This window comes from Gracilinanus agilis, chromosome 4 (assembly GCF_016433145.1).
Source record: "Gracilinanus agilis isolate LMUSP501 chromosome 4, AgileGrace, whole genome shotgun sequence".
NCBI classification, from domain to species: domain Eukaryota; kingdom Metazoa; phylum Chordata; class Mammalia; order Didelphimorphia; family Didelphidae; genus Gracilinanus; species Gracilinanus agilis.
This window is the reverse complement of record NC_058133.1, coordinates 472560027-472584049: the sequence shown is the minus strand read 5'-3', so window position 1 is coordinate 472584049 and position 24023 is coordinate 472560027. Positions and strand designations below refer to the sequence as shown.

Genomic DNA, 24023 nt, shown 5'->3' with positions numbered 1-24023 from the left:
CTTCCTGTTCAGTCTGATTTTTATCGCTCCTTTCCTCCCAGGTCCTTCACCAATCTCATTGAAAATCAGAAAATCTTCGTGTTCTGTGCCTCCTATCTCCCTCTCGAGGGACCAGACTGACATTACAATCTGGGCATCCAGCCCATCCCACAAGGCCTGGGGGCAGGAGAAGGGAAAATGGGCGGGACTTGTCGGACTAGCGCCGGGAAGGAAAGGAGAAACAGGAACGCATGCGCCGGAAGTAGCTGTTCCTGACCGGACTACGGGGCGGGGAGGAGGGAGGAACCGGAAGTGTAAGAAAAACCTACCGAGCTTCTGTTTCCGGCCACCTCAGCGGGGAGGTGGAGACGCCAGCAGAGGGATCTCCAGCAGCTGAGGACTGAGCTGAGCTGTAGCCGGGCGGAAAACGCCGAGGGAACTACCGCGACTGTCATTGTCGGGGCGGCGGCGTTGACTCCCCTGTAACCGGAGGAAATGGTGTTGCTGACAATGATCGCCCGGGTGGCGGACGGGCTCCCGCTGGCGGCCTCCATGCAGGAGGACGAGCAGGTAAGGAGGGGGGGAGGTCGTGCGAGCCCGCCCCCTACTCCGAGAACTCCTAGCCGTGGCTCCCTCCTCTGCCCGGGGTCTTGGGAGTGGAGGCAGGGAGTGGAAGAGGCCACCCGGGGGAGGATAGAGTCCTCAGGGTGCACATGTTACAATTGGTTTCAGGACAAGTAGTTACACCCCCGGGAATTGGGATCCTGCGGGGCAGAGGCGTGGCTGTGCCTATCCACTGCTTAGCAAGAGTTTATGGTGTTGATTTAGAAGCCACCACTTTGCCCTGGTTAGAGATCCCGGGAAGAATCTTGACACGCTGTCTGACCCCTGAACGAGTTACCGCCTCCCTTCGCCTCCCCTTCCTTATCTGTAAAGTAGGGCCAGCCATTAGTCTTTGACCCAGCTTGCTGGAATCTTTACGTGGTTGGTGAAGAAATGTTTTCGAATTACTTTAAGCTTCTTGGGATTTCGGTTTTAGCATATAAAATTATGAGGTTACTGAAGAATGAGATTTAGTTTCTTGTTTGGCTTGTTTAAATCTTTAACTGAATAAAATCCCCAAATATGAGAGAAATAACATTTTTTCTTGTGACTTCAGCTCAGATCAGCAGACTGAGTGCCTGCCATGGCCAGGGAGTCTTTTTTAAGTTCCACTTAAGTGATTTTACTTTGGTGGTAGAGGTGACCCTGACTTCTTTAGATTTGTGCCAGCCAAAGCCCTGGTAGGTTCTGTCGTCCTATAAGATTGGAATCTCAGAGTTGGGAGTGGTGTCGGAGGTCAGTGAAGACTTCAACAGAATAGGAAGCCTTTTCTAAATGCCAGGGCAGGTCATCTAGCCTCTCTTTGAAAACCAGTGAGAGAGAGGGCGGCTAGGTGGCTCAGTGGATTGAAAGCCAGGCTTAGAGCCGGGAGGTCTTGAGTTCAAATATGCCCTCAGAAACTTACTAGCTCTGTGAGCCTGAGCTAGTCATTTGGCACCCATTACCTAACCCTTGCTGCTCTTCTGCCTTGGTATCAGTACATATTATTAACTCTTAAGATAGGGGGCAGCTGGATGGCTCAGTGGATTGAGAGCCAGGCCCAGAGATGGGAGGTCCTAGGTTCAAATCAGGCCTCAGACACTTCCTACTTGTATGATCCTGGGCAAGTCACTTAACCCCCATTGCCTAGCCCTTATCCCTCTTCTGCCTTGGAACCAATATACAGTATTCATATTCTAAGATAGAAAGTAAGGGTTTAAAAAAAAGAGAGAAAACGGAATCCCTTATTTCCAAGATGATTTTTGGACACTCCTAATTGTTAGGGTGCTTTTTTACTTATTTTGATTAAAAATATGCCTTTTTTTTTAAACCCATACCTTCTGACTTAGTATATTATCCATTCTAAGACAAAAGTGGAAAGGAGTAGGCAGTCCAGGTTGAGTGATTTACCCAGAGTCTTAGCTTGAATACCTTTATCAAAGATCAAATGATTAAATGACCAAAGATCTGCTCCTATCAGTTTCTCTCACCAAGCCTTAAGTCCTTGATGAGCTATAGACTGTACTGTCCTACATAGTTAGAGATGAGGCCTGTGGATATTAATATGTTTTCAGTTACCGTCAGAAATAGCATCTTTGGTCTGTTAGCACTTATTGAAAGACATTTCTTAGATAGGACTTTGATTTTTAATTTTACAACTGAAAAATATGTTGTATGAGTGAAAACTTTAAAGGTTTGAAATGACAAGGAAAAAGGAACAGAACCTATATGGCAAGTTGATAGTTCTAAATTAGCTGATTTTATTGGAATCAAAAGTGTTTTAAGGCATAATGGAAAACGCTTGAATTAATCCAAAAAGTTAGCATAATATTTGAGAAACAAATGATTAAAATTGGCCATTCAGCTTTGACATAAAAGATAGAAAAAGACAATATAAATGAAATTCCTTGTGTCCATTTTTTGACACATCCAAAGCAACCAAAATTCAAGATGAAGTACGTACAAAACAAAAACACACCAAAAAAAAAAACTTTAAAAGATTGAAAGATTGAAACTATCTCTTATGGATATGGGTGAAGGAATGTTGGAAAAGGCCACAGAGTCAAGCATTACGACAAGAGTAAAATCAGTTAATAATAGGTAAACTTTTCTCTTAACAATTAGAACAATTATGTGTTTTTCCTATTCTTTGAAGTCATGAAATAGTAGAAAGATCATTGCCTATAGAGTCAGAAGACCTAGCTTGGCCGACTTTTAAGCTGTCATTGTTTAAGTTAGGTAATTTCTCTGGACTCATTTTTCTCATCTTTAAAATGAATTATTAAATAAAATGGAATTATTTCAATGCTAAAAGACATTTCTAAATCCAGAATGTGATATTTGAGAATTAAGCTGATTCATATCAATACTCAGCAATGTAATAGATTCAAAGTACTCTTCGGTATAACTTACTATAAATTTTAGATGCTTCCTGCTCTGCCTATCTAACCTTCTTGTCTTCTTAAATCTGCCTGTGCTGCTGTTGTTCCCTGTTTAAAGACACTCTTCCCTCTTTCTAAAGAACTATTAAAATCTTTCCTTTAGAACCAGCTCAGGTGCTACCTCATCCATGAAGCCTTTCCTGAGCCCTTTAGATTGAAAGATCAGACTTCCCATAACTCTTCGGATCTTTTTTCACTTATCACATTATGCTTTTATAATGTTGTTTGTAGATATATTTTATTTTCTTCATTGTATAATAAAGTCCTCAAGGTTAGAGCCCATATCTTATTTCATCTTAGTATCTCCAGTGCCTGAGCACTTAAATGATATAATAATTAAATGATATAATTGAATTTAGGTGTTCCAGATAAAACACTAAATCTTAATGGGACTTTTCTCAGACCCGGCTAATAAAATCAGAGGTAGGTATGAGTGCATTCTCTTGTGGTGAATATTTATTTCCATTTTGTTCAGAGACATTTAAAAATTATTTCTGGTTTGAAGTTAGAACTAACCTCTCTTAGTAGGTAATATACATTTCTTTCTTTCTTTTTTTTTTTTAAACCCTTAACTTCTGTGTATTGGCTCCTAGGTGGAAGAGTGGTAAGGGTGGGCAATGGGGGTCAAGTGACTTGCCCAGGGTCACACAGCTGGGAAGTGTCTGAGGCCATATCTGAACCTAGGACCTGACTCTAGGCCTGACTCTAATCCACTGAGCTACCCAGCTACCCCCATAATAGAAATGTCAATCTATCATTAACCTGCCATGTGCCAATGACTGCTTATCACCAAGATTACCAAGATAAAAAGAAAATAGACTCCCTGGAGACAGCATGCATACATGAGACATGTGCAGAATATACATAAAGTAATGGGATAGAGGAGACACTGGGAACTGGGATCCCTAGGAAAGAATTTGTGGAGAAAAAGTTGGCCCTTGAAGGAAACCAGATTGTACAGAATGAAGAAAGAGTGCACCTGGGGCAGCCTGTGCAAAGGCACAAAAATGGGCTTAGGAGGGCCGTAGGAGGCCAGTTGGGTTGAATTGTAGTTTATGAAGAGGAGTAATGGGGTAATGAGGCTGGAAAGGTTTGTTAGATCCAAGTTGTGGAGGACTTTAAATGCCACATGGGAAAGTTTGTCTTTTACCCTAGAGATAATAGGAACCATTGGAGTTTATTCAGCAGAAGGATAAAAACCTGTATTTTAGGAATGCCATTTTAGTAGTTTTGTGGAAGATGGAATGGAAGAGGGGAGAGGTTAGTTAGGAGGCTATTGCAGTATTGTGTGAGAGATGTTGATGATTTGAGCTGTAGGTGTTGTGTATGACTAGAGAAAAAGGGCATAGATGTGAGAGACACTGTGAAGGTAAAATTGATATTACTTTAGGAATTGATTGACTACATGGGGGGAGTAAAAATGAGTTGAAGCTGATTCCAAGGTTCCAGTTCAGAATGACTAAGGACAGTGGTGCCCTCCACAGAAATAGGGAATGCCTATAAGAAATTCAGTCACAAATGTCCTGGATACAGTTAGTGGGAGGGACTAAAGACTGGGAGGGAGTGAGGCCAGAACTGGATATATAGGTCTGGAGATCATTAGCATTGAAAGGATAATTAAATCCTTAAGATCTAATGCATTGAAAGAGAATTTAAAAAGAACAGCTTAGGGCCTAGGACAAAGCTATATAATACTCCTTGATGTCATGGACACAAAGAGATGCTTTGTATTCATTCTCATCATGTTGCTCTGACCTTTTGGTGTTGTTACCCTTTATTTAAAGATCTCTTTGAGTCCCCCTTCTTTTCTAGCCTGCTCTCCCCAATTGAATTATGTTCTTCCCTCCCCTTAAATTAGCTTGTTTGGGGGAGGAGATAAGCCAAGAGTAGAGCAAAAGGTAAATGAGGCAGAAGAGAGAGGAACAAAGCAACAGATCATCCATAGTACAGTTTAATTTTTAAAAGCTAGTTTTTGAACATCTACTTATTGTTTTTGGAGAAATGTTCTTGGTACTCTTGGCTTTTGGCTACCTTTTGGGGTAAACAGAAACTTTAGATGGAACGGACTAAGCTAAATACTCTTCTGAGGCCAGCAGATGGCATTTGATACTGCTGCTTGTTCATTAGACCAAGGCAGTAAAACCTTGTACTGCCTATTAACATCTTTATAATAAATAGAAAGTTCATTTCTTAATTAGCCTTTTAAAAGCCTCTTGATTTAGTTTTAGAATGTTTTGAGATTTTAACTCATTTTCTCCTATTATACCACCTGCAGTCACATTTTGATTTTTTTGTCACAATGCCACAAATAGGAAAATAGGATAAAATAGCATATTCTAAGGGGCACTGGCATAGTAAGGTCCTTCCTTGCATGGACTTCAAGCTTGAAAATAAACAACATCTATAAAGTAGTAGTTTTAACTTGGGAGATTAGGATTTATCAGAGCTGTCAAATCTGGCTTCTTGAGCTTAATCTATGAACCAGAATATTAAATAATAAACGAGGTCCTCAAGAACAAGAACCTCTAGAATAGAGCTGAGCAATATATTCATGAGAATAAGTGTAGTTCATTCATTGTATTTGTACTGAATTAATCAGAAGACCAGAAGTTATTCTAAAACTACAAATAAACCTCAGAAGGCATAAATTATTTGTGCAATATAAAAGAGAGATTGTATTTACTCCTGTAATCCATATATACAGAAGTAAACAACAAAAACATTACATTCCTTTAAACAAATTTTTAAAAAATATATGAGGAAGCTTATGCAGTTTAATGAGAGTTTTGAACCTGCTTATTGTACAACAAGAATTCGATACTTAATTTTCATTGGTATCTTTTGTTTCCCTTGGTCTTCCAAGGGAGCACCTGTCATCTCTGATCATAGGTATATTTTAATTCCCTTGTGAAAATGTTGCTTCAGTGCATTGCAAGCCTTCTTTTAAAATAGAGCAGTTCTGCTAAGGTATTTGGAAAGGGTGGAACTACTGTTAGATAAAATTTGATTTACAAATTTTAATTCTATATTTGCCATTTCCAAATGTCATCATCCCAGTTCGTTTAGCTGATTGTAGATGCGTGAAGAAGGAATGAGGGTCACAAAAGGCTCCTGGTATCATGCCCTAGCAGAGTGTAACTTTTCAGTTTGATAAGTCAGTAGAGTCAGATGCAAACAGTGAAGGGAGAATACAAATCTATTAAAACATAATTTCAAATGAGGTTGTACAGAGACTGCAAAGAACTAATACCAATTGTTGCAGTAATAAAGACATTTTGTTTTAAATGGGCATATTAAGAGATAGTAGACTGCATTATAGAAAATTCCAAAGTATGAGATTTCAGGTAGCAGCTTTAACTTTAAATCCAAGCTTAGTTCTCTGTGTACTTCCTTTCTTAATTTCAGCTTACTTGTCTTTAAAATTCAATTAATATTTGCATTACCAGTCTTATAAGGTTATTGTGAGGAAAGTGCTTTGTAAATTATACTCTTTAATTGAGTTCCTTTTATTTCCTTACCATCTTAGAGTTAGATGAGACTTAATGTAGCCTGTAAAATTAGATAATTGCACTAGAGTATTTGGATGGATAAGATCCATTTTGATTCAAAGATATTTCATTTTCCCAGTTACACATCATAATTTTCAATATAACATTTTCCAAAATTATAAGATCCAAGCTGTCTCCTTTCCTTCCCCCACTCAGAGATGGTAAGTACTTTGGACTGAGTCATACATGTATTATCATGCAAAACACATTCCCATATTGGTCGTTGTTGTAAGAGCACACTCATATAAAACCATAACCCCAAAACAATACCATAAATACACTGCTGTGAAAGATAGTATGCTTTGATCGGTATCCATCCAACTCCCAACAGTTCTTTCTCAGGAGGTAGATAGCATTCTTTGCCCTAAATCCCTCAAAATTTTCTGGGATCATTGTATTGCTGATAATAGCTAAGTCTATCACAGTTGATCATTTCACAATATTGCTGTCTATTAACCATTTTTGAATGTAGGTGTTATTAGATTTTAGCATCTTGTACTTCCTTGTTCTCTTAAATAGAATACATAGAACATGAGCTTTTCTTGATCAATTAAGGTCATCTTTATGAACATCAAAGTGCTTTAGGAAAATCATAATGGCAGCTATGAAGAGAGACTTGAGGCACAGAGGCTGTTGAAATAGTCCTGGTGAAAGTTGAACAGGGTGTGAAGTAAGGTGGTGGTTGTGTAAGTAGAGAAAAGGGGATAGATGTTTAAGATATGGAAGCAAGATCAGTCAAGATTTGACCTCTGATTAGCAATGTGGGGTGATTAAGAGATTGAACCTAAATGTGTTCTAAAGAGTTAGTAAGATGTAATTTCAATTTCTCTTACATTGCTTTTTCTTATTTTCTTAATTCCAACCCTCTTTTTTTTTTCTTTCAAATCCTACCAGCTTCTACATCTGAATGTCAGGCTTATCTGACTTTATTGTTCCCAGGGTGTTCCCCCTAAACTTCTCTGGAAATCAGTTGCATGGCATCCTATGTTTGTGATAGTGCAAATGAAAAGGGTAAGGTGGAGGGAGGTTCCTGTTATAATGCTGAATTATCCTTTGATAAGTCTTCTTTATTAGTGTTATAAGTAACATCTGTCTTGAATGGGGTCATATGTAATGTGTGGAATAAAACAAGAGGTATGGAATAAAATGACCCACATTCATCCAGCTTGTGCTATTTATCTATGGGTTCTTGAGCAAGGCATTTCCTTCCTTAGTTTCCTCATCTATAAAGTGAGAGGGTTGGATTAATGAGTTGTAGGGGCCCCTAAAGCTCTAGTTCATACAATTTGTGATCTATGATATGTAGACTAAGTATAAAACATGTATGTTTCAAATTATGGTATTTATACTTGTGTGTTTGAAAGGATTATTTTCGTTATCTTATATATGAATGAATTTGGAGTAACTAGGTGGCAGTGGCTAGAGAACCAAGCTTGGAGTCAGGAGGACCTGGGTTCAAATATGGCGTCAGATATTTCCTAGCTGTGTCACTAGCAAGTCACTTAGCCCTGTTTGCCTAGCCCTTTGCCTTCTGTCATAGAGTTGTTACTAAGGAAGAAAATAAACTATAAAAATAAATAAATAAAATAAATGAATGAATGAATTTAGGTTATAAGAACATGGCCTAGAGAGCAGACCAGTTTTGGATCTTAGATTGGAAGTTGTGTTTTCTGACTTTTAAACTTTATGACTACTAAGGTATATATCAGACTGCTAAACTATCTATAGTTAAAATATATCCATTTGAGTTTTGGTAGAGAGCTAATGTAAATTTTCTTCAGTACATTTAGGCCATATTCTTTTGTGCTATAGAGATGTGGTTTCTACTTCATAAAAGGATAATAAATGTAAAGCATTCTGTAAATATTAAAAACCCTCTATAAAGGTAAGTTATTATTTCTGATTTTGAAATGAGGGATTCCATTGAGAATGTTTCTTCAAAGGCAGATCATGGGATAGCTTGTTGATAACTCAGGTTTATATTAAGTTGTTCTTAAGTGAATTTTTAATTTCTCTTTCAGTCTGGTCGGGATCTTCAACAATACCAGAGCCAGGCCAAGCAACTTTTTCGCAAATTGAATGAACAGTCTCCTACAAGATGTACCTTGGAAGCAGGAGCCATGACTTTTCAGTGAGTATGGATTCTAGTTTAGTTGTTATGATCATTTGAATGAAGTGCAGCAGTCCAGCTTGGGGACATTTGTCCAGGCTGGTGGAATCTAATCGGAACATCTGGACTTAAGGGAAATAGAATATTATCAGCAACTCATTCCAAAGAAGAAAATAATAATTATTCCTCCCTCCCTCCCCCAATAAACAAATTCACCTCTTTTTGCAACATTTAACTATGTGTGTATCTTTCATTTATTAAAAATGAACCCAGGCAAATAAAAACTGTAGCAAATGTCATCTAAATTGGAACTGTTTAATTTTTAAAAAAAATAGAACTTGCATCATTCAGTGACACTTGTAAATGAGACATTTTAAGAACAAGCTTATCTTTAATGCCATGAATGACACATTTATGGTCCAGGAAAAGAAACAGAAACAATTTCTAGGACATCCATGGATACTTCTCTGCCTCTAAATGTTCAGAACTTGACTCTTGACACCTTCATTAGAGAACTTTAAGTTAATTTGATCCTTATTTGCCAGTTTTTAGTAAATGTTGCATCAAATATAGGAAAGGAAGAGATGAGGAACATCACAAATTACCTGAGAGGAGAAAAAGGCAATTAATTTCAATAGTCATTTATTAAGTCCCTATCACATGAAGGGAACTGGGCATACAAAAATAAATGAAACAGGCCTGGCCCTCCACAAGCTTTTGTATTGGGTAAATATGTCCAAGGATAAGTACCTTCAGTGTAATCTTAGAAAGCTTTGAAAAGGCTTCAAGAAGAAAGTGGCACCTAAGCTAATTCTTGGAAGATCAGAATTCTGAGAGACTAGGGAGGAGGAAATTCCTTTGTCCCCCATGCCTTCCTATGTGGAGAACAACTTAGTGCAAAGACAGAGAGATGAGAGGAGGAATGGCAAGTTGGCCAGCAACTAATAGTCTAGTTTATCTGGTACCTAGAATGTGTGAAGAACTTATTCCTAAGAATGTGTGAAGAACTTATTCCTAAATAAGTCTGTGAGGAGATGGTGATGAGCCAGATTGCAGAGGGTTTTAAATGCCAGGTCGAGGACTTTAGAGTTCATCCAGGAGAAAATAAGGAGTCATGGCAGGAGATTCATATGATCACAGATCTGTTTTAGAAATAATTTTGCAGCTGGGCAGAAGATGTTGAATTGGGGAAGAGGGGGAGGAGGTGGATTAGGATGCTATTGCAGTGGTTCTGGTGATAGATAACAAGAATGCAAATTGATACGAAAGACAAAAAATTGGATGTTCATAGGATAAGGGAGGTGGTAAAGAACCAAAAAAGAAAGCAAAGCTGTTATATGTACAGATGTGAACAGTTGTATAATTTGTGTTGGTCAATGCCAGTGATTTTCTAAATTGATAACAGAACAGAGCTTGAATAGAATCATGTTCTGACTTAAGTATCATCAGTTTAGTACTTGACTTTGATCAAAGGCTAAGAACCTTTTGCATAAATGAAGATAACCCTACACCATAGAGAACTTGAACAAAGTGTAGTTACACGTACAGTCAACTTCTAAAATTATCCATAGTAACAAAAAATAGGAATAGCATAATAAATTCACAGATCCAGTTTTAAATCTCCCCCTACCAGATATAAGATATTGAAGCTGCTGACTAATTAAGTGATTAGTTTCACCTCTTTATTCATCCCTTATATAATAGGTAGATAAAATAGGATGGGAAGATTGAAGGTTAGGCGTGAATAAATGAGAATTCTAACAGTACTTTAAATTGAATAATTTAGAAGATCTTAAGTAAGCACTTAGTGCTGAAACAGATTATAGTTGAGTTTCAGTGGCCTGCTTCCTTAAGTAGGAAGCTTTATTCTATACCTCTGAGTTTTCTTTAAGGGCAGCCACATTTTCCTATCTTTTTATATGCTTAGTACTTTATGTACTCTTTTCTTAGCTTATGAATCATTGCACTTTGATTTTTTTCCCCCCTCTTTCTCTGTTCTGTCTCTGTAATCTTTGGTGGCTCCTCTTTTATCCATTATATATGTGTGTATCCTAAATCCTTTTCTTGGTCTTGTTCAGTGAGCTCATGCACTTTCATTTAAAAAACAAATTATTGATTGCTTTTATTTTGATATGAGTAATTTCCTGATATATCTCCTTTGTTCCATTTGGGCATACCTTGTAACAAAGAAAAATAGTTAAGCAAAACCAATGGATAATGTATTCTCCTCTTCCCTCTTTGGCCTCTATCTCTTTATTGAAAGAGAATTTCATCATCTGTTCTATAGAATTAAGGTGAATCATTATAATTATTCACAATTCCCTTTTAGTTTCCTTTTTATATTCACTATTCTAGTCATATATGTTCTCTGGTTTTGCTTACTTCACTTTGGACCACTTCATAAAGGTCTTTGCATGTATTCCTGAATAAATCATTTGTCATTTCTTATGATAATATTCCATTACATTCATGTCACAGAATTTACATGTCCTTTGACTACTTATCTATGGGATATGGATCTTGGTCTTATTTTGGTGTTCTTCTACTTTATATGAATGACTCTCAAATCCTTATTTCCAGCTCCAGGCTTTTCCATTTATGTATTTTCAACATTCCAAAGCACAGTGTCACTGACCAAGACTAAACTCATCATTTTTACCCTTTCTACAACAACAGGGTCCCAAATTGAGCTGTGAAAGTAGCAGTAAAACATAAAAGGATAGAAACTTAGGCCAGAGATTTCTTCCTTATCCCATCTCACACCCCTGAAAGTGAAGAACTTAAGTCAAGAAAGGAGGCTGAAAGAAATGAGCAAACAAAAAGAACCCAGCTATAAAGAACTACTTTGTAGATTAGGAAGCTCTAGACATAAAACACAGAAGACAACAATTTGAAATCACCTTTAAACAAAACCTCAACAACTGGACAATATTAAAAAAAAAAAAAAAAGAATTCCTAAAAGAATTAAAGGAGCTAAAAATGGTTCATTAAAACCAGTGAGAGCTATGGTAGAAAAATATGAAAAGAGAATTAACAGCTTGTTAAGAGTTATAAAACCTTACTGGAGAAAATAACTCTTTAAAATTAGAATTGGTCAAACAGAAGCTATGAGAAAAAAATAAAGCAAAGCCAAAAGACTTCATTGGAAAAACACATTAACCTGAAAAATAGATCAAGGAGAGAGAATTTAACAATCATTAAACTACCTGAAACCCATGAACAAAAAAATAGCCTAAACAGCATATTCCAGGAAATTATAGGAAAACTATCCAGTTATTTTGTAACCAGAAGGCAAAGTAGAAATGAAAAGAATCCTCTGCTCACCTCCTGAAAAAACCCCAAAATGAAAACTCCCAGGAACATATTATAGCCAAAATTTGAGCACCCAGGTCAAAGAGAAAATACTGCAGGTAACCAGAAAGAAAGAATTTTTTTTTTCCAGAAAGAAAGAATTTTTAAAGTAATTTTGAGTGAGTCAGGATCACACAAGATCTAGCAGCTAGCAATGTAATGAAAGGGAGGCCTGAATATTTAATATTTCAGAAGGCAAAGAACAGGGACATACAGTCAAGAATAACTCACAGTGCAAAATTTAGTATAATGCTATAGGAGGAAAATGGATTTTTTAATGAAATAGAGGACTTTTAAGCATTCCTGATGAAATAACCAGAATTGAATAGAAACTTTGACATTCAAATACTGGACTCTAGAGACAGTTTAAAATATAGCATGAGTTTGGAACAAAGGTTAGGGCTGGACCAGCAGGTCTGAGAGTCATCTGTGTAGAGAAAATAATGCCATAGGAGCTGATGAGACCTCCAAAAGAAATACTTTAAAAAGAGAAAAGAAGGGGGCCCTGGAAAGAGCATTAGGAGACTGCTATTGTTAGTAGGCTTGATGTGAATGAAGATCCAACTAAGGAGACTAAGAAGGAATGGTCATAGATAGATAGGAGCACCAAGAGAAAGTAACGTCACAAAAACCTCTATGTAGATGAATAATCTCAAAAACTGTAGAGAGATCAAGAAGGATGAGGACTGAGAAAAAGTCATTAAATTTGTCAATTAAGAGACCATTATTAGTACCCTTCCCACACAGCCATCTCATATAATAAGTAGCATTCTGGATGGAAAGAAGGAATTAGTACACTGGAAAAAGTCCCATAACACATCACTCTTTCAAGAGGTGGATTGGAAGTATCATTGATAAGAAAGCCATTGGTAGAAAAAAATCTTCATAGTCACCAATACATAGCAGCACTTTTTATAATAATAAAAATGTGGAAACAAAATATATCACCATTAATTAAAGAATGGCTATAAACAAATTGTGGTGCATAAATGTAATGGAATATTACTGTTCTGAAGGAAATGATCAATCTAATGAATGGCAAGAAGATCGAAAAGATCTGTATGAACTGATAGAGTGAAGTCAGCAGAGCCAAGAAAACAATATACCCAATGATTACAACATTATAAATGGAAAGAATGACCATACCCACTCTAATAAAAAGTGAATTCAGCAAAAGTAGAAGGATCAAGAATATCCTGAAGGAAGACACATGAGACACTTTCAACCTGCTCCTTCATGGAGGAGAGAAGTCCACAAGTATTGCACATTACATGTTTTGAAACTTTTTCCAATTCCTCCTTCCTTCCCATATGAAAAAAAAACAAAAACATTTTTTTGAGAGATCATTAGTAACTTTGGAAAGAACAGTTTCAAGTGAATGATGAGATAGGTGAAGCCTGGCAGCAAAGAGTTAAGAAAGTGAAAGGAAAAGAAGTAAAGATGCCTGTTGAAGTGGCCTTCTCAAGACCACTGGAAGGAGGAGAAGGAGAAAAATAGGACAATAGCTAGCCAAGATGCACTGTTAGACTACTTTCCTAAGTGGCCTCCCTGCTGCTAGTCTCTGCTTTTTCAATATAGACTTTTCTCTGTAGTGTGAGTGATCTTCTTTATTATATCACTATTCGACTCCTCATTGCCTACAAGTTAAGCCCCTTTCCACTTTTGTTCCATCCTTTTCTAAGTCCTTCTGCTTTTGTGTCATGTATACCATACTTGGCTTTAAAAAGAATTCACCCACATGTCCTCCCACTGATATCCTTTCCCTCCTTCAAGGCATAGTTCAAATGTTAGCTTATCCATGAAACTTTCTTTGGATCATTTATTCTTTTTTCACCTTTTCCTATAGGCCTATGCCATTCTAACATTTGTTTGTATGACTCATTCCTCTTTTAGATTATAAATTCCTGAAGGGCAGGGACTATTTTTTTTTTTTTTTTGGCATGTTTGTATCCCAAGTACCTTGTACAGTGGCTTGCACATAGTAGCCCCACAACTTATGATTGTTGAATCGAATTTGCTTTAGAACTGAGACAGTGAGATGGCTTGTTTGGGTGGTAGCTGGATTAAATGATCTCAAGTCCTTTCCATGATTGGGTCAACATTCTAGTTTTTAGGTACATTTTAAAAGGCTCACTTTGCTATTTTCAGATGTAGTGGGGAAGGGTTTAAAATATGAATGCAGTAAATGTAATTATAGGATGGATGGATGGATTTGCAAGAAAGAATTCTCAAGGGATGGACTGAGATGTTATAGAAGACATTAAGTGGTAGAATTGTGTTATTGATAAATGGGATTTTAATAGAGTATATGTAAAACTATTAAAATTATAAAGTGCTGGATAAATATATGTTACTACTGCTTTGGGGATATAGTTCCCATTAATGGAAAAATGTCTATTTCCTGGCCTAAAAAGCATATGGTTTATAATTTCTTTCTGACTCTCTAGCTTAAGGAAGGCATAGATTAGACCCCTCTTACACATGAGTACCCAAAAGGTTCCTAGAAACTACTATATGGTTACTTTTTTTTTTTTAACTTCTTGTTTTTCCAGCTACATTATTGAGCAGGGAGTGTGTTACCTGGTTTTGTGTGAAGCTGCTTTCCCCAAAAAGTTGGCATTTGCTTACCTTGAAGAGTTGCACTCTGAATTTGATGAACAACATGGAAAGAAAGTGCCCACTGTCTCCAGACCCTACTCCTTCATTGAATTTGGTGAGAGCTTTAACTCATACTGTGTTATTGATGAGCTTTATTACAGTTCTGTGCTACTATTTTTCTAAGGCTTAGGGCTTTATTCTTTTTCTTCATTATATTCCTCGAAAGAAATCAGTGTTCTTTCTTTTGAGAAAGCCTAAATGATTTTTTTTAAATCTCTTGGGATCATTCCCCTAGAAATGTTGCCCTGTGTTTACTTCTGAACTCATCACAAAAGGACACAGGCATAGTAGAGCATAGCTAAAGATGGTGCTGATAGAATTAATTAATTCATGAGTGAACCCTAATGTTAAACTCACTCTCCAAAGAGTAAAATTTATAGATTTATCCATAGAGTTCCAGAAATGGTTTCAGATCAGTGATGGCCTATATCAGATATTGTCATTATATATGATGAAGTATCCATTGTTCTTATTATCTGTTGGGGAAAAAATACATATAATTGAAAAGAAAAGAAAATTTAAAAAAAGATGTAGAAAAAAACTTGCTTTAAAAAAAAGAAAATGAGAAAATGTTCTCCACATGTAGAGAAATAGGACATGGATGCAACATGGATGCAGTCTGATTATGACAAACATCAATGTCAGATTATGGAATTCATATTGCCTTTTAGATACAAGGGAATCATCAGCTTTAGGCATATGAGTGGAACATTCCCCAAGATGGTGCATCAAATTGAGTCAAACATCTGTCCAACTTCTGCCTGCATCAGTATGTGCTGAAAAATATAAGGAAGAAAAAAATACCTTGTAAGAGGAAAAAAAGGGTTTTTGGTTGGATATATTAATATTTAAAGGTGTGGTTGCCAAGGAACTGAATAAATACCAATTCCTAAAATGATTTTAGTAATTTATTTAAAAAATATAGGAGAGAGTGGAAGTAGAGAGATGAGAGGAGGGTAGAGTAAGAGATCTAACTTAAACTAGATTTGTATTCAGGTCTGGGTTTTACTCTGGCAGGGATCCAAAGGCCCAGCTGGAGAGCCTAAAAGTCAATTAACAAGGGGTTTAGCCACTAGGGCTTCTCCCAAACAAGGGAGCCTCCAAAAGGCTAGTCCTCCAGGGAAGTTAAGGTAATCAGTCAGCCTTTTTCACTCACCAAGGTCTCTGGGTCCCAGCCAGAGCTCCTCCATGTCCAAGCCATGAACAAGAACAGCTCCTTCAGGTCCAAGATTCAAACAAGAAGAAAGCTAAACTCACTGAACTCTCTTTTAAAGGGGCTTCTTTTGCATCACTTCCTGTGCCTTCCTCTTGGTTTACGTGTCCAATCACAACAGACACTTTGCTTAGGACTGCCCAGAAGGCAGTCAGTAAATTTTGATTTGTCACTCACTCTAGCACACGTGGGTCGCAGACCTCCCAACTTGTAAATTAAGTGGGGATGTTCTCACCTTTGGTGATTAGATTAAGGATAGACAGGGCAGATTTAATTTCATTATCACAACCTAAAGTGTTTTTTCTATTTTCTAATACTCTTGGAAATTTTAATGAGGAGTGGGTCAGCCTGGTTTTTCAGAAATGGTGAACATGTAAAAAAAAATTCTGCATCATATAATTAGGAAATCTTAGCTTATTCTAAAATTATGCAATATGTAGCTTAGTTTTTGAAATTTCATCTGTGCACAAAAATATAGCCCTATATAAATAAGGAGCAAGTTAGCCTCAACTTAAAGAAGATTGTCCGATGAGTAGCATCTTATTAAAAATGGAAGGAAATTTTGTGTCTGTCTGTCTCTCAGATCATTATTTCTCAGGCCTGTCGGAGGTAGGAATATGAAGATATGAATAGGATGAGTAGGATTTTTGTAGATCTTTCCCTGTAAGACTTGGTTTTTAAAATTTATGTTTTATCTTTAAACTTGCGAGTTCTGAAGTTTAAAAAAATGTGTGTGTCTATACATGAAAGATAAGGTAGTGGAAAATACTTTAAGAAGTTTTCAGTTTTAAAAGTTGAAATGACAAACATATTGCCTTCTTTCATGTTAGGTCAGGATTTGAATGTGATAGTGCAGGCAAAAATTAAGTTTTCATTGTTACTTGACTTTCTTTTGGGGGAAAATGCTCCTAAAACTGAATAATTAACTACTAAGAGTTTATAGAAGACAGTTTGAAAAATCCCACTTTGAAGAGGTTCATGCTACAATGTTTTTTGGTTTCTCTGTGCTCTCTGTTTTGTTGCAATTTTTTATGTTCAACCATATTATATGCAGTGATCTCTGAGACCAGGCTGGTGAGGAGCTATTAAGTAGGATTTTTGGCTCAAAACTAAGTCTTTTAAATTATCTTGTTATCTTCTAGTGGGAAGTTTGGTCTAACCTGTTTCCTTTATACTGCAGATTGCTGTGTAAGAGCCCTTTTCCCTCTAACCTCTTTTCTTTTGGAAAGGTGCAGTTCATCATCAAACATTTTAGATGTTCAAACAAGGGGACAGTTTCTCCTGAAGTATATTTGATATTTTTATAAATACTTCTTCAGAAATGCCCTAAAATGGCAGGAAGTCCTGTATCCCCTGGATGATATGGGCCTTGAGAGATTCAGTGAGCTCACATGAAGTTATTTATTAATGGCTACTTGCTTCATCTTTCCAGATACCTACATTCAGAAAACCAAAAAATTGTACATTGATAGCCGTGCTCGGAGGAACCTGGGCTCCATCAACACTGAATTACAGGATGTACAGAGAATCATGGTGGCTAACATTGAAGAAGTCTTACAGCGAGGGGAAGCACTCTCAGGTACTTTTGTTCTAAGAGCAGTAGGGTTCTAATAGAAAGAACACTCTTATTTCAGAAAGATAAGTAGTTGAGTTTTGTTATCTTTGCACCATACCAAAATCTTATTTACATGGTTAATAGTAGAATTAGGCTACCAAAATAATTAATATTTCTTTAGTCCTATAGTAAGTATATTGGTCTCATGCATTTCAGTAGTAAGGTCTCCAGTACGGAATCTGAAAAACATGCCTAAGTTAAGAGAAATGGAAGAGAAGGATGCTTTTGAGGACTCTACAGCACTCTTTTTATTCACTGATTTTCACTAATACAACAAAGGGTTGTTCTTGTTTAATTTAAAGTTATCCAGTTAAGCTGTCATCTTGGGATTCTTTAACAAGTTAATCCCTCAATATTTAGAGTTTCTTCCTAGAAACATTCATATATTATATTGGGAAACACTCATATTTTATTCAGGAAACATTCGTGTTTTATACAGGCTATACAAATCTGAGACAAGATACTTGGGCACCTGACTCTAAGGTTCTTTGTACCATTGCCTGCCATTTTTCATTCTTTTTTCCTACCTAATTTACAACATTCTTACATTATTAGCCTTATCTCATAGATCTAATGAGTAACTTAGAAGTTCTTGCAATGCCCACATTAAGTTTAATATATTGCAGCATTTTAAAACAAAACCAACTTCTCAACACCAGAGTTCCCAAAAATGTTCTCTGAGGAACAATTATAAAGAGCCAGCTTAAAAATGAAGTTTTGCAAAAATTTTAAAGAGATAAAAGGTTGAACTCTTTAAGTAGAAGCTATCTCTGCTTCAGCTGAGATAGCATTCATGCTATTTTAAATGTTCTGACTGAATCCCACTTTCTAATCTTACATCTACTTTGACCTAGGGTTGTTTCCCTAAACTTTTTTTTTTTTTTTTAATTTTTAAACCCTTAACTTCTGTGTATTGACTTATAGGTGGAAGATTGGTAAGGGTAGGCAATGAGGGTCAAGTGACTTGCCCAGGGTCACACAGCTGGGAAGTGTCTGAGGCCGGACTTGAACCTAGGACCTCCTGTCTCTAGGCCTGGCTCTCAATCACTGAGCTACCCAGCTGCCCCCTGTTTCCCTAAACGTTTTAGCCATTAATCATAAAAAAATCCTGGAGATGCTGAGAAGCTATTTCTCTTGTTTCTTATGATATGGAAGCCCTTGCCAATAAGAAAGGACACCACAAAATTTAGCAAATGGAATATTGGTGATACTTAAGAATATGTTATTATACTTGTCATTTAGACTTAGAGTGAGGCATGGGGATTTCCATAAAAAAATGTTTACTAAGGGGCAGCTGGGTAGCTCAGTGGAGTGAGAGTCAGGCCTAGAGACATGAGGTCCTAGGTTCAAACCCGGCCTCAGCCACTTCCCGGCTGTGTGACCCTGGGCAAGTCACTTGATCCCCATTGCCCACCCTTACCAATCTTCCACCTATGAGACAATACACCAAAGTACAAGGGTTTAAAAAAAAATGTTTACTAAAATAGCTTCATTTTCACCTTCTTGACAGTTTACTGTTATGAAGAAGTTCAGTGGATTGCTGAAGAATACTAATTATGTCAGTGATGGAATTGGATTTTAAAATTGGGACTATTCTCCTAAGACTTAGATTGTGGACAACAAAGAAATACAAACATGGGAGAAAATGATCAATTTCCAAGGAATATAATAAAAAAATACCCCAAATAGTTATCTTTAAGCATTTAATAAGTGCTTATTAATTAGTTGATTCCAAATCTTCAAAGTCTTTGGGATGGGTAATCTTTCCACATAGCCACTAATCAAGCATTTATTATGTGTCAGACTCTAGCTTAATTGCCTGTGCCTTAAGTTTGTATCCTAAAAAGGAAGGTATGTACATCTATAATTACATATGTAATATATACCAAAGATCATTTTCTATAACTCATTATAATTCTTCCATGCCTTAGTTTCATGACTTACTGTTGCTAAAACAATTCATCATCTATGGCCAGACTTCTGGTGATGAGTTTTGTCTGCCCAGGTAGGCTGACCTTGGGGAGCAGACATAAGAATCCTTGGCTAGGTCCATTGAAACCTTTCTAACTTGATAGTTCCTGTGTTTGTTTCAATCTTTTGTATAGCCTTCCAAAACTTGGGAGTACCTTCCAAAATGGAGCTTCATAGTGTCAGACTTCAGTATTTCCTAGAACTGTAGACTTAGAGCCAATAGAATGGAGTATTGAATAGAGTATTGAACTTGCAGTCAAGAATCCCACCCTACTCCGAAGTGACAATGGATAAGTCACTTAACTGCTTTTAAGCCTCAGTTTTATTTTTAAAATGAGGATTAGAAAGATTTGCATCACCTATTTCACAGAGTTGTGAGGAACGCATTATGTAAATCTTAAAACACTATAGACAGGGGACAGCTAGATGATTCTGAATGGAGAGCCAGGAGGTCCTGGGTTCAAATGTGGCCCCCAGACACTTTCTAGCTGTGTGACTCTGGGCAAGTCACTTAACCCCCATTGCCTAGCCCTTACTGCTCTTCTTTCTTGGAACCAATAATTGGTATTGATTCTAAGACAGAAGGTAAGGGTTTTGGGGGTGAGAGGGTAGAACACTACAGAAAGAGAAGATGATTGGTAGTTCATAGTTCAGTGCACTCACACTTTGCCATGAATTAATAATTTGTGACCAGATCTGAATTAAAGGAAATGTTTGGAGGGTTCAGATTCATTGTGTTTTTTGATTCAGTAAGGCATGGCCAGTAAAGGTCTTTTTCCCTGCCCTTTTCATGGAGCGTCTTTTAGAAATGTCTAGTCTATTTCCTGTTTTAGGTTGCATGGGGCAGTAAGTATAACACCTTATTCTGAACATAAATCTTTGTCACTCAGGACTCTAGATCTAGCATGAGCAAGAGACTGGGCTAAATCTGTACTGCCCCAGGACTCAGAATGGCAGGTGCTATTCCTGATTTCATCTTTTTTGGCTTCCATTGGCCTTTTTCTTCTAAAAGTGATCATTGCAATGCACATAACTTAGTCTTTGATGTTTCAGAAGGTTCTTGAGGATCTTAACAGTGACCCAGAATTGTCTCCATCATCAAGATCAATGGTTAATATATAGTCTTACTTTACTTCCCCTCCTTATTTATCTGTGTTCAGATTTTGGTTAATGGAAATTTATCATAAGTTTTTTAAAAAATATTATTATAATCGGTCTTGATCAAGGACATATGACAAAACTAGTGGAAATGCGCATCGGCCATGGGTGGGGGGAGTGTGGGGGGGTGGGGGTGAAGGGGATAGGAGGAGCATGAATCAGGTAACCATGTTAAAAATGTATATTAATAAATGTTAAAAAAATATTATTATAGGGAAGGGACCTAAAAGATCTTTTGGTAGCGACTCCTTCGTATTTTTCACTGATTTGTTTCAGCATACTCTTGAGATGAAAAATACAACAAGCTAGGTTGTCATTTCCTGCAGAGTTTATTTCCATTAGTATTGATATGGAGATATTAATATATTGATATTTATATACCATTTTCTGTGTCATGGACCCCTATAGGAGTCTGGTGAAACTTCTGAACCCTTTCTCAGAATAATGTTTTTTAAATACATAAAATAAAGTATATAGAATTATAAAGGAAACCAATTCAATTGAAATATAGGTATTAAAATCATTTTAAAAATTAAATTCCTAGGAGCAGCTAGTTGCTCAGTGGGTAGAGCACCAGGCCTGGAGATAGGAGGTTCTGGGTTCAAATGTGGCATCATACATTTCCTAGTTGTGTGACCCTGGGCAAGCCACTTGTACCCCATTGCCTTGCCCATACCACTCTTCTGCTTTGGAACCAATACTTAATATGGATTCTAAGACAGAAGGTAAGGGTTTAAAAAAAAATAACAAACAAGAACAAGTTCAGAGACCCTAAGGACCCCCTGCCATAGAGCCAGTTTATATTTCTTAGAGTTGGAAAGAACCCTTGGACTTTCGCCTTACTTCTAAGTTATATGAATCCTCTGTGATAATCTCATTGAGTACATGCTATTCATGGCAAGGATTTCCTTTATTAATCCTATAACAAAATAGAACAGGAGGTAGGAGGATATGCTTTTTTTTTTTTAACTAAAAGAATTTTTGCAAATGGTCTCTTTGGCTAATTTGTTTTATTTCATTTCTCTTTCTTGACAGCATTGGATTCCAAAGCCAACAATTTGTCCAGTTTGTCCAAGAAATACCGTCAGGATGCGAAGTATTTGAACATGCGTTCTACCTACGCTAAACTGGCAGCAGTTGCTGTGTTTTTTATCATGTTGATAGTGTATGTACGATTCTGGTGGCTTTGAGCAGGTTAATGCCATCCCTGGCAGGGGAGAGCCTGAAACATGGCAGGTGTATGTTTGCAGGACGCTGAGCGCACAGAGCTGTGCATTAGGATTCAAATGCAACTTGTGACTCCGGGGACCTAGAAAGAAAGGAAGTGTCCAGAATGCCATAGGCCACCCCTCATTTAGTGAAGCATAACCCTCTAAAAGAAAGTCTTGTTGGGGACTAAAGACTTTCTCTGGGTGGCAAACCATATGTGTTAGGGAACAGTAGACTTTTGCCCCCTCCCTGTGTTCTGAACCCTTAGGCAGCATTGACTAAGGCATTCCCTTTCTGGAATGGAGCTGTCAATGAGATTCTCAATAACCAACCTGTACTGGCACCATCTTGTTCCTTCTTTTAGAGAGGGCAGCCCTAATGGAAACTGTTGAGCGCCAATGAATATTCCTCATGTGGGTAATGTTTGTTTTTTTCTGGAATTTGGATCTTCAATGGCCACTCAAGCAAGACTCCTGTATGTGAAGGCTGATTTCTGTACATATATTAATGTCTTCTCCCAGCCCCCCGTGAAAAGTTAACTTTTTGTTGTTTTCCTTTTCCTTTTGCTTATTGCACAATTGCTTTGGGGTTAAATGAATATTAAATTGAGATGCCTTGAAATTATGATGTATCCCCTCCCTGATTAGGAAGGTATCAGGCTTTTTCTATAATGTAATCTTAAAACATAAAATTTAAACTATTTTGGGAAGTTCTTCATTTCCTTCCTTAATATCTTCCTTTTGTATGACACGGGGAATATTAGTATCTGAAAACAATTAATGACTAGAGGCTCAGCACACACTTGAGTTCCTCTTTTTCTTCCATTTGTTGAGTTTTTACTCTCCCCTTCCCCATGTATATTTCTATAATGGGGAGGGGGTGCAGAGGCAGAAAAGGTTGCTTTGATCAACAGTCTTAAGCTTCATGACCAACATTTTCAGGTATAATCTAGATTATAAAATAGAAAATATTCAGATACGTAGGAAATCAATTTTTGGTTTCAGTTTTTCTGTTTTATTACAAATATTTTTAACCAAGGAAGTCTGTATCAGTGTTCCTCCTGTTTATGAGTGCTTTCTAAGAAAGTTACCTTTCTAAGGATAGAAATCTCATTTACTGTATTTTTTAATAGCTGATAGAATGAAATCTGACTTCATGTCCACTTCTCTCCCACTTCTAGAATGATAGAAATATCCTTTTACTTTTGGAGCTGGCATTTTTGGAATAGAGAGAATTAGTGTGCATAAGGACAGAGACAGGGTAAGGAAAGATCTCATGCAGTCTATCTAGTACCTCCTGCCCATAGATTCAATACTGTATGAGAAAAGGTAGAACAAGATTAATTCGTTTCATCCTCAGCACCTTAAAAATTATTTTAGCTTAATAAATCTAGTAGGTGTGGCTTTCTAACTACAAAGGGTCATCCAAGGTACAAAACCCTGTTTCCTGATTGAAAATTGGCAGGGGATCAGTTTCTTATATAAAGACGAAGAGATTTAATTTATCTCTCCTAATTTACTTAGAACCTTCTGAGAAAACCATTCAATATTCTGGCCTCAGATCAAGATGGCTAGTTTTTTTTTTTTTTTGAATAGTCAAAAGTTAACCTTTGTAGATAGAAATAGTCTCTCAAAATCTTGTCTATACACAGCTAAATGTCCCAGCCATGTAGGTCTATGAAAAACTGAAGATTAAACCCAATGTGGCTTCCTAAGATTTGGTGCCATTCTGGAGTGGACAGTGTGGCAGCTTGATGACAGTCAAATGCTGCCACCTGAGGGTTAGCAGTGAAATAAACTTCTTCTAAGAACATCTTTCCCTTTCTTGTGGAGTTTCCTGGTGTCTAGTGAATTGCATAGCCATACTTCTACCATATATAGTTAGCTCAGTGGGGTACATTTTTATTTCAAATTTTAGAAGAAAATGTTGTTGAGCAGATAAAGGAGTAAGAAGAAAAAATTTTTTTAATTGGGAAATTATTATCTGGAGAAATAAAAAAATCAGATGATGAGATTTTCAGTGAGATTTCCTACCTAGTGACTTCAGATGAAGGACACTGATGGGAACGCAACTAAATAGAATTAATCAAAATGCTCAAACCAAAAAAAAAAAAAAAAACCTTAAACCCATTATGTAGAGGAACCTGTGAACCTGCCTAGAATGATCAGTGTGACTACAATCCATCAAA

The 24023-nt window shown here is 37.0% G+C and overlaps 1 protein-coding gene across 1 annotated transcript; it reads left to right on the top strand.

The window, feature by feature from the left end:
• The first annotated feature begins 352 nt into the window (after positions 1 to 352).
• On the top strand, positions 353 to 23647 carry SEC22B (SEC22 homolog B, vesicle trafficking protein). The gene is made up of 5 exons (XM_044672530.1): positions 353 to 549; positions 8572 to 8681; positions 14564 to 14724; positions 17315 to 17461; positions 21662 to 23647. The coding sequence occupies exons 1-5, from the start codon at positions 475 to 477 to the stop codon at positions 21814 to 21816; spliced, it is 648 nt and encodes a 215-aa protein (XP_044528465.1). The 5' UTR covers positions 353 to 474; the 3' UTR covers positions 21817 to 23647.
• The last annotated feature ends 376 nt before the right edge of the window (positions 23648 to 24023 follow it).

Excerpts from the sequence above, each read along its gene's own strand:
- SEC22B (XM_044672530.1), top strand. The coding sequence starts at position 475 with ATGGTGTTGCTGACAATGATCGCCCGGGTGGCGGACGGGCTCCCGCTG. Across the intron at positions 8,682-14,563 it reads GCAGGAGCCATGACTTTTCA|CTACATTATTGAGCAGGGAG; the intron begins GTGAGTATGGAT and ends TTGTTTTTCCAG. Across the intron at positions 17,462-21,661 it reads GCGAGGGGAAGCACTCTCAG|CATTGGATTCCAAAGCCAAC; the intron begins GTACTTTTGTTC and ends CTTTCTTGACAG.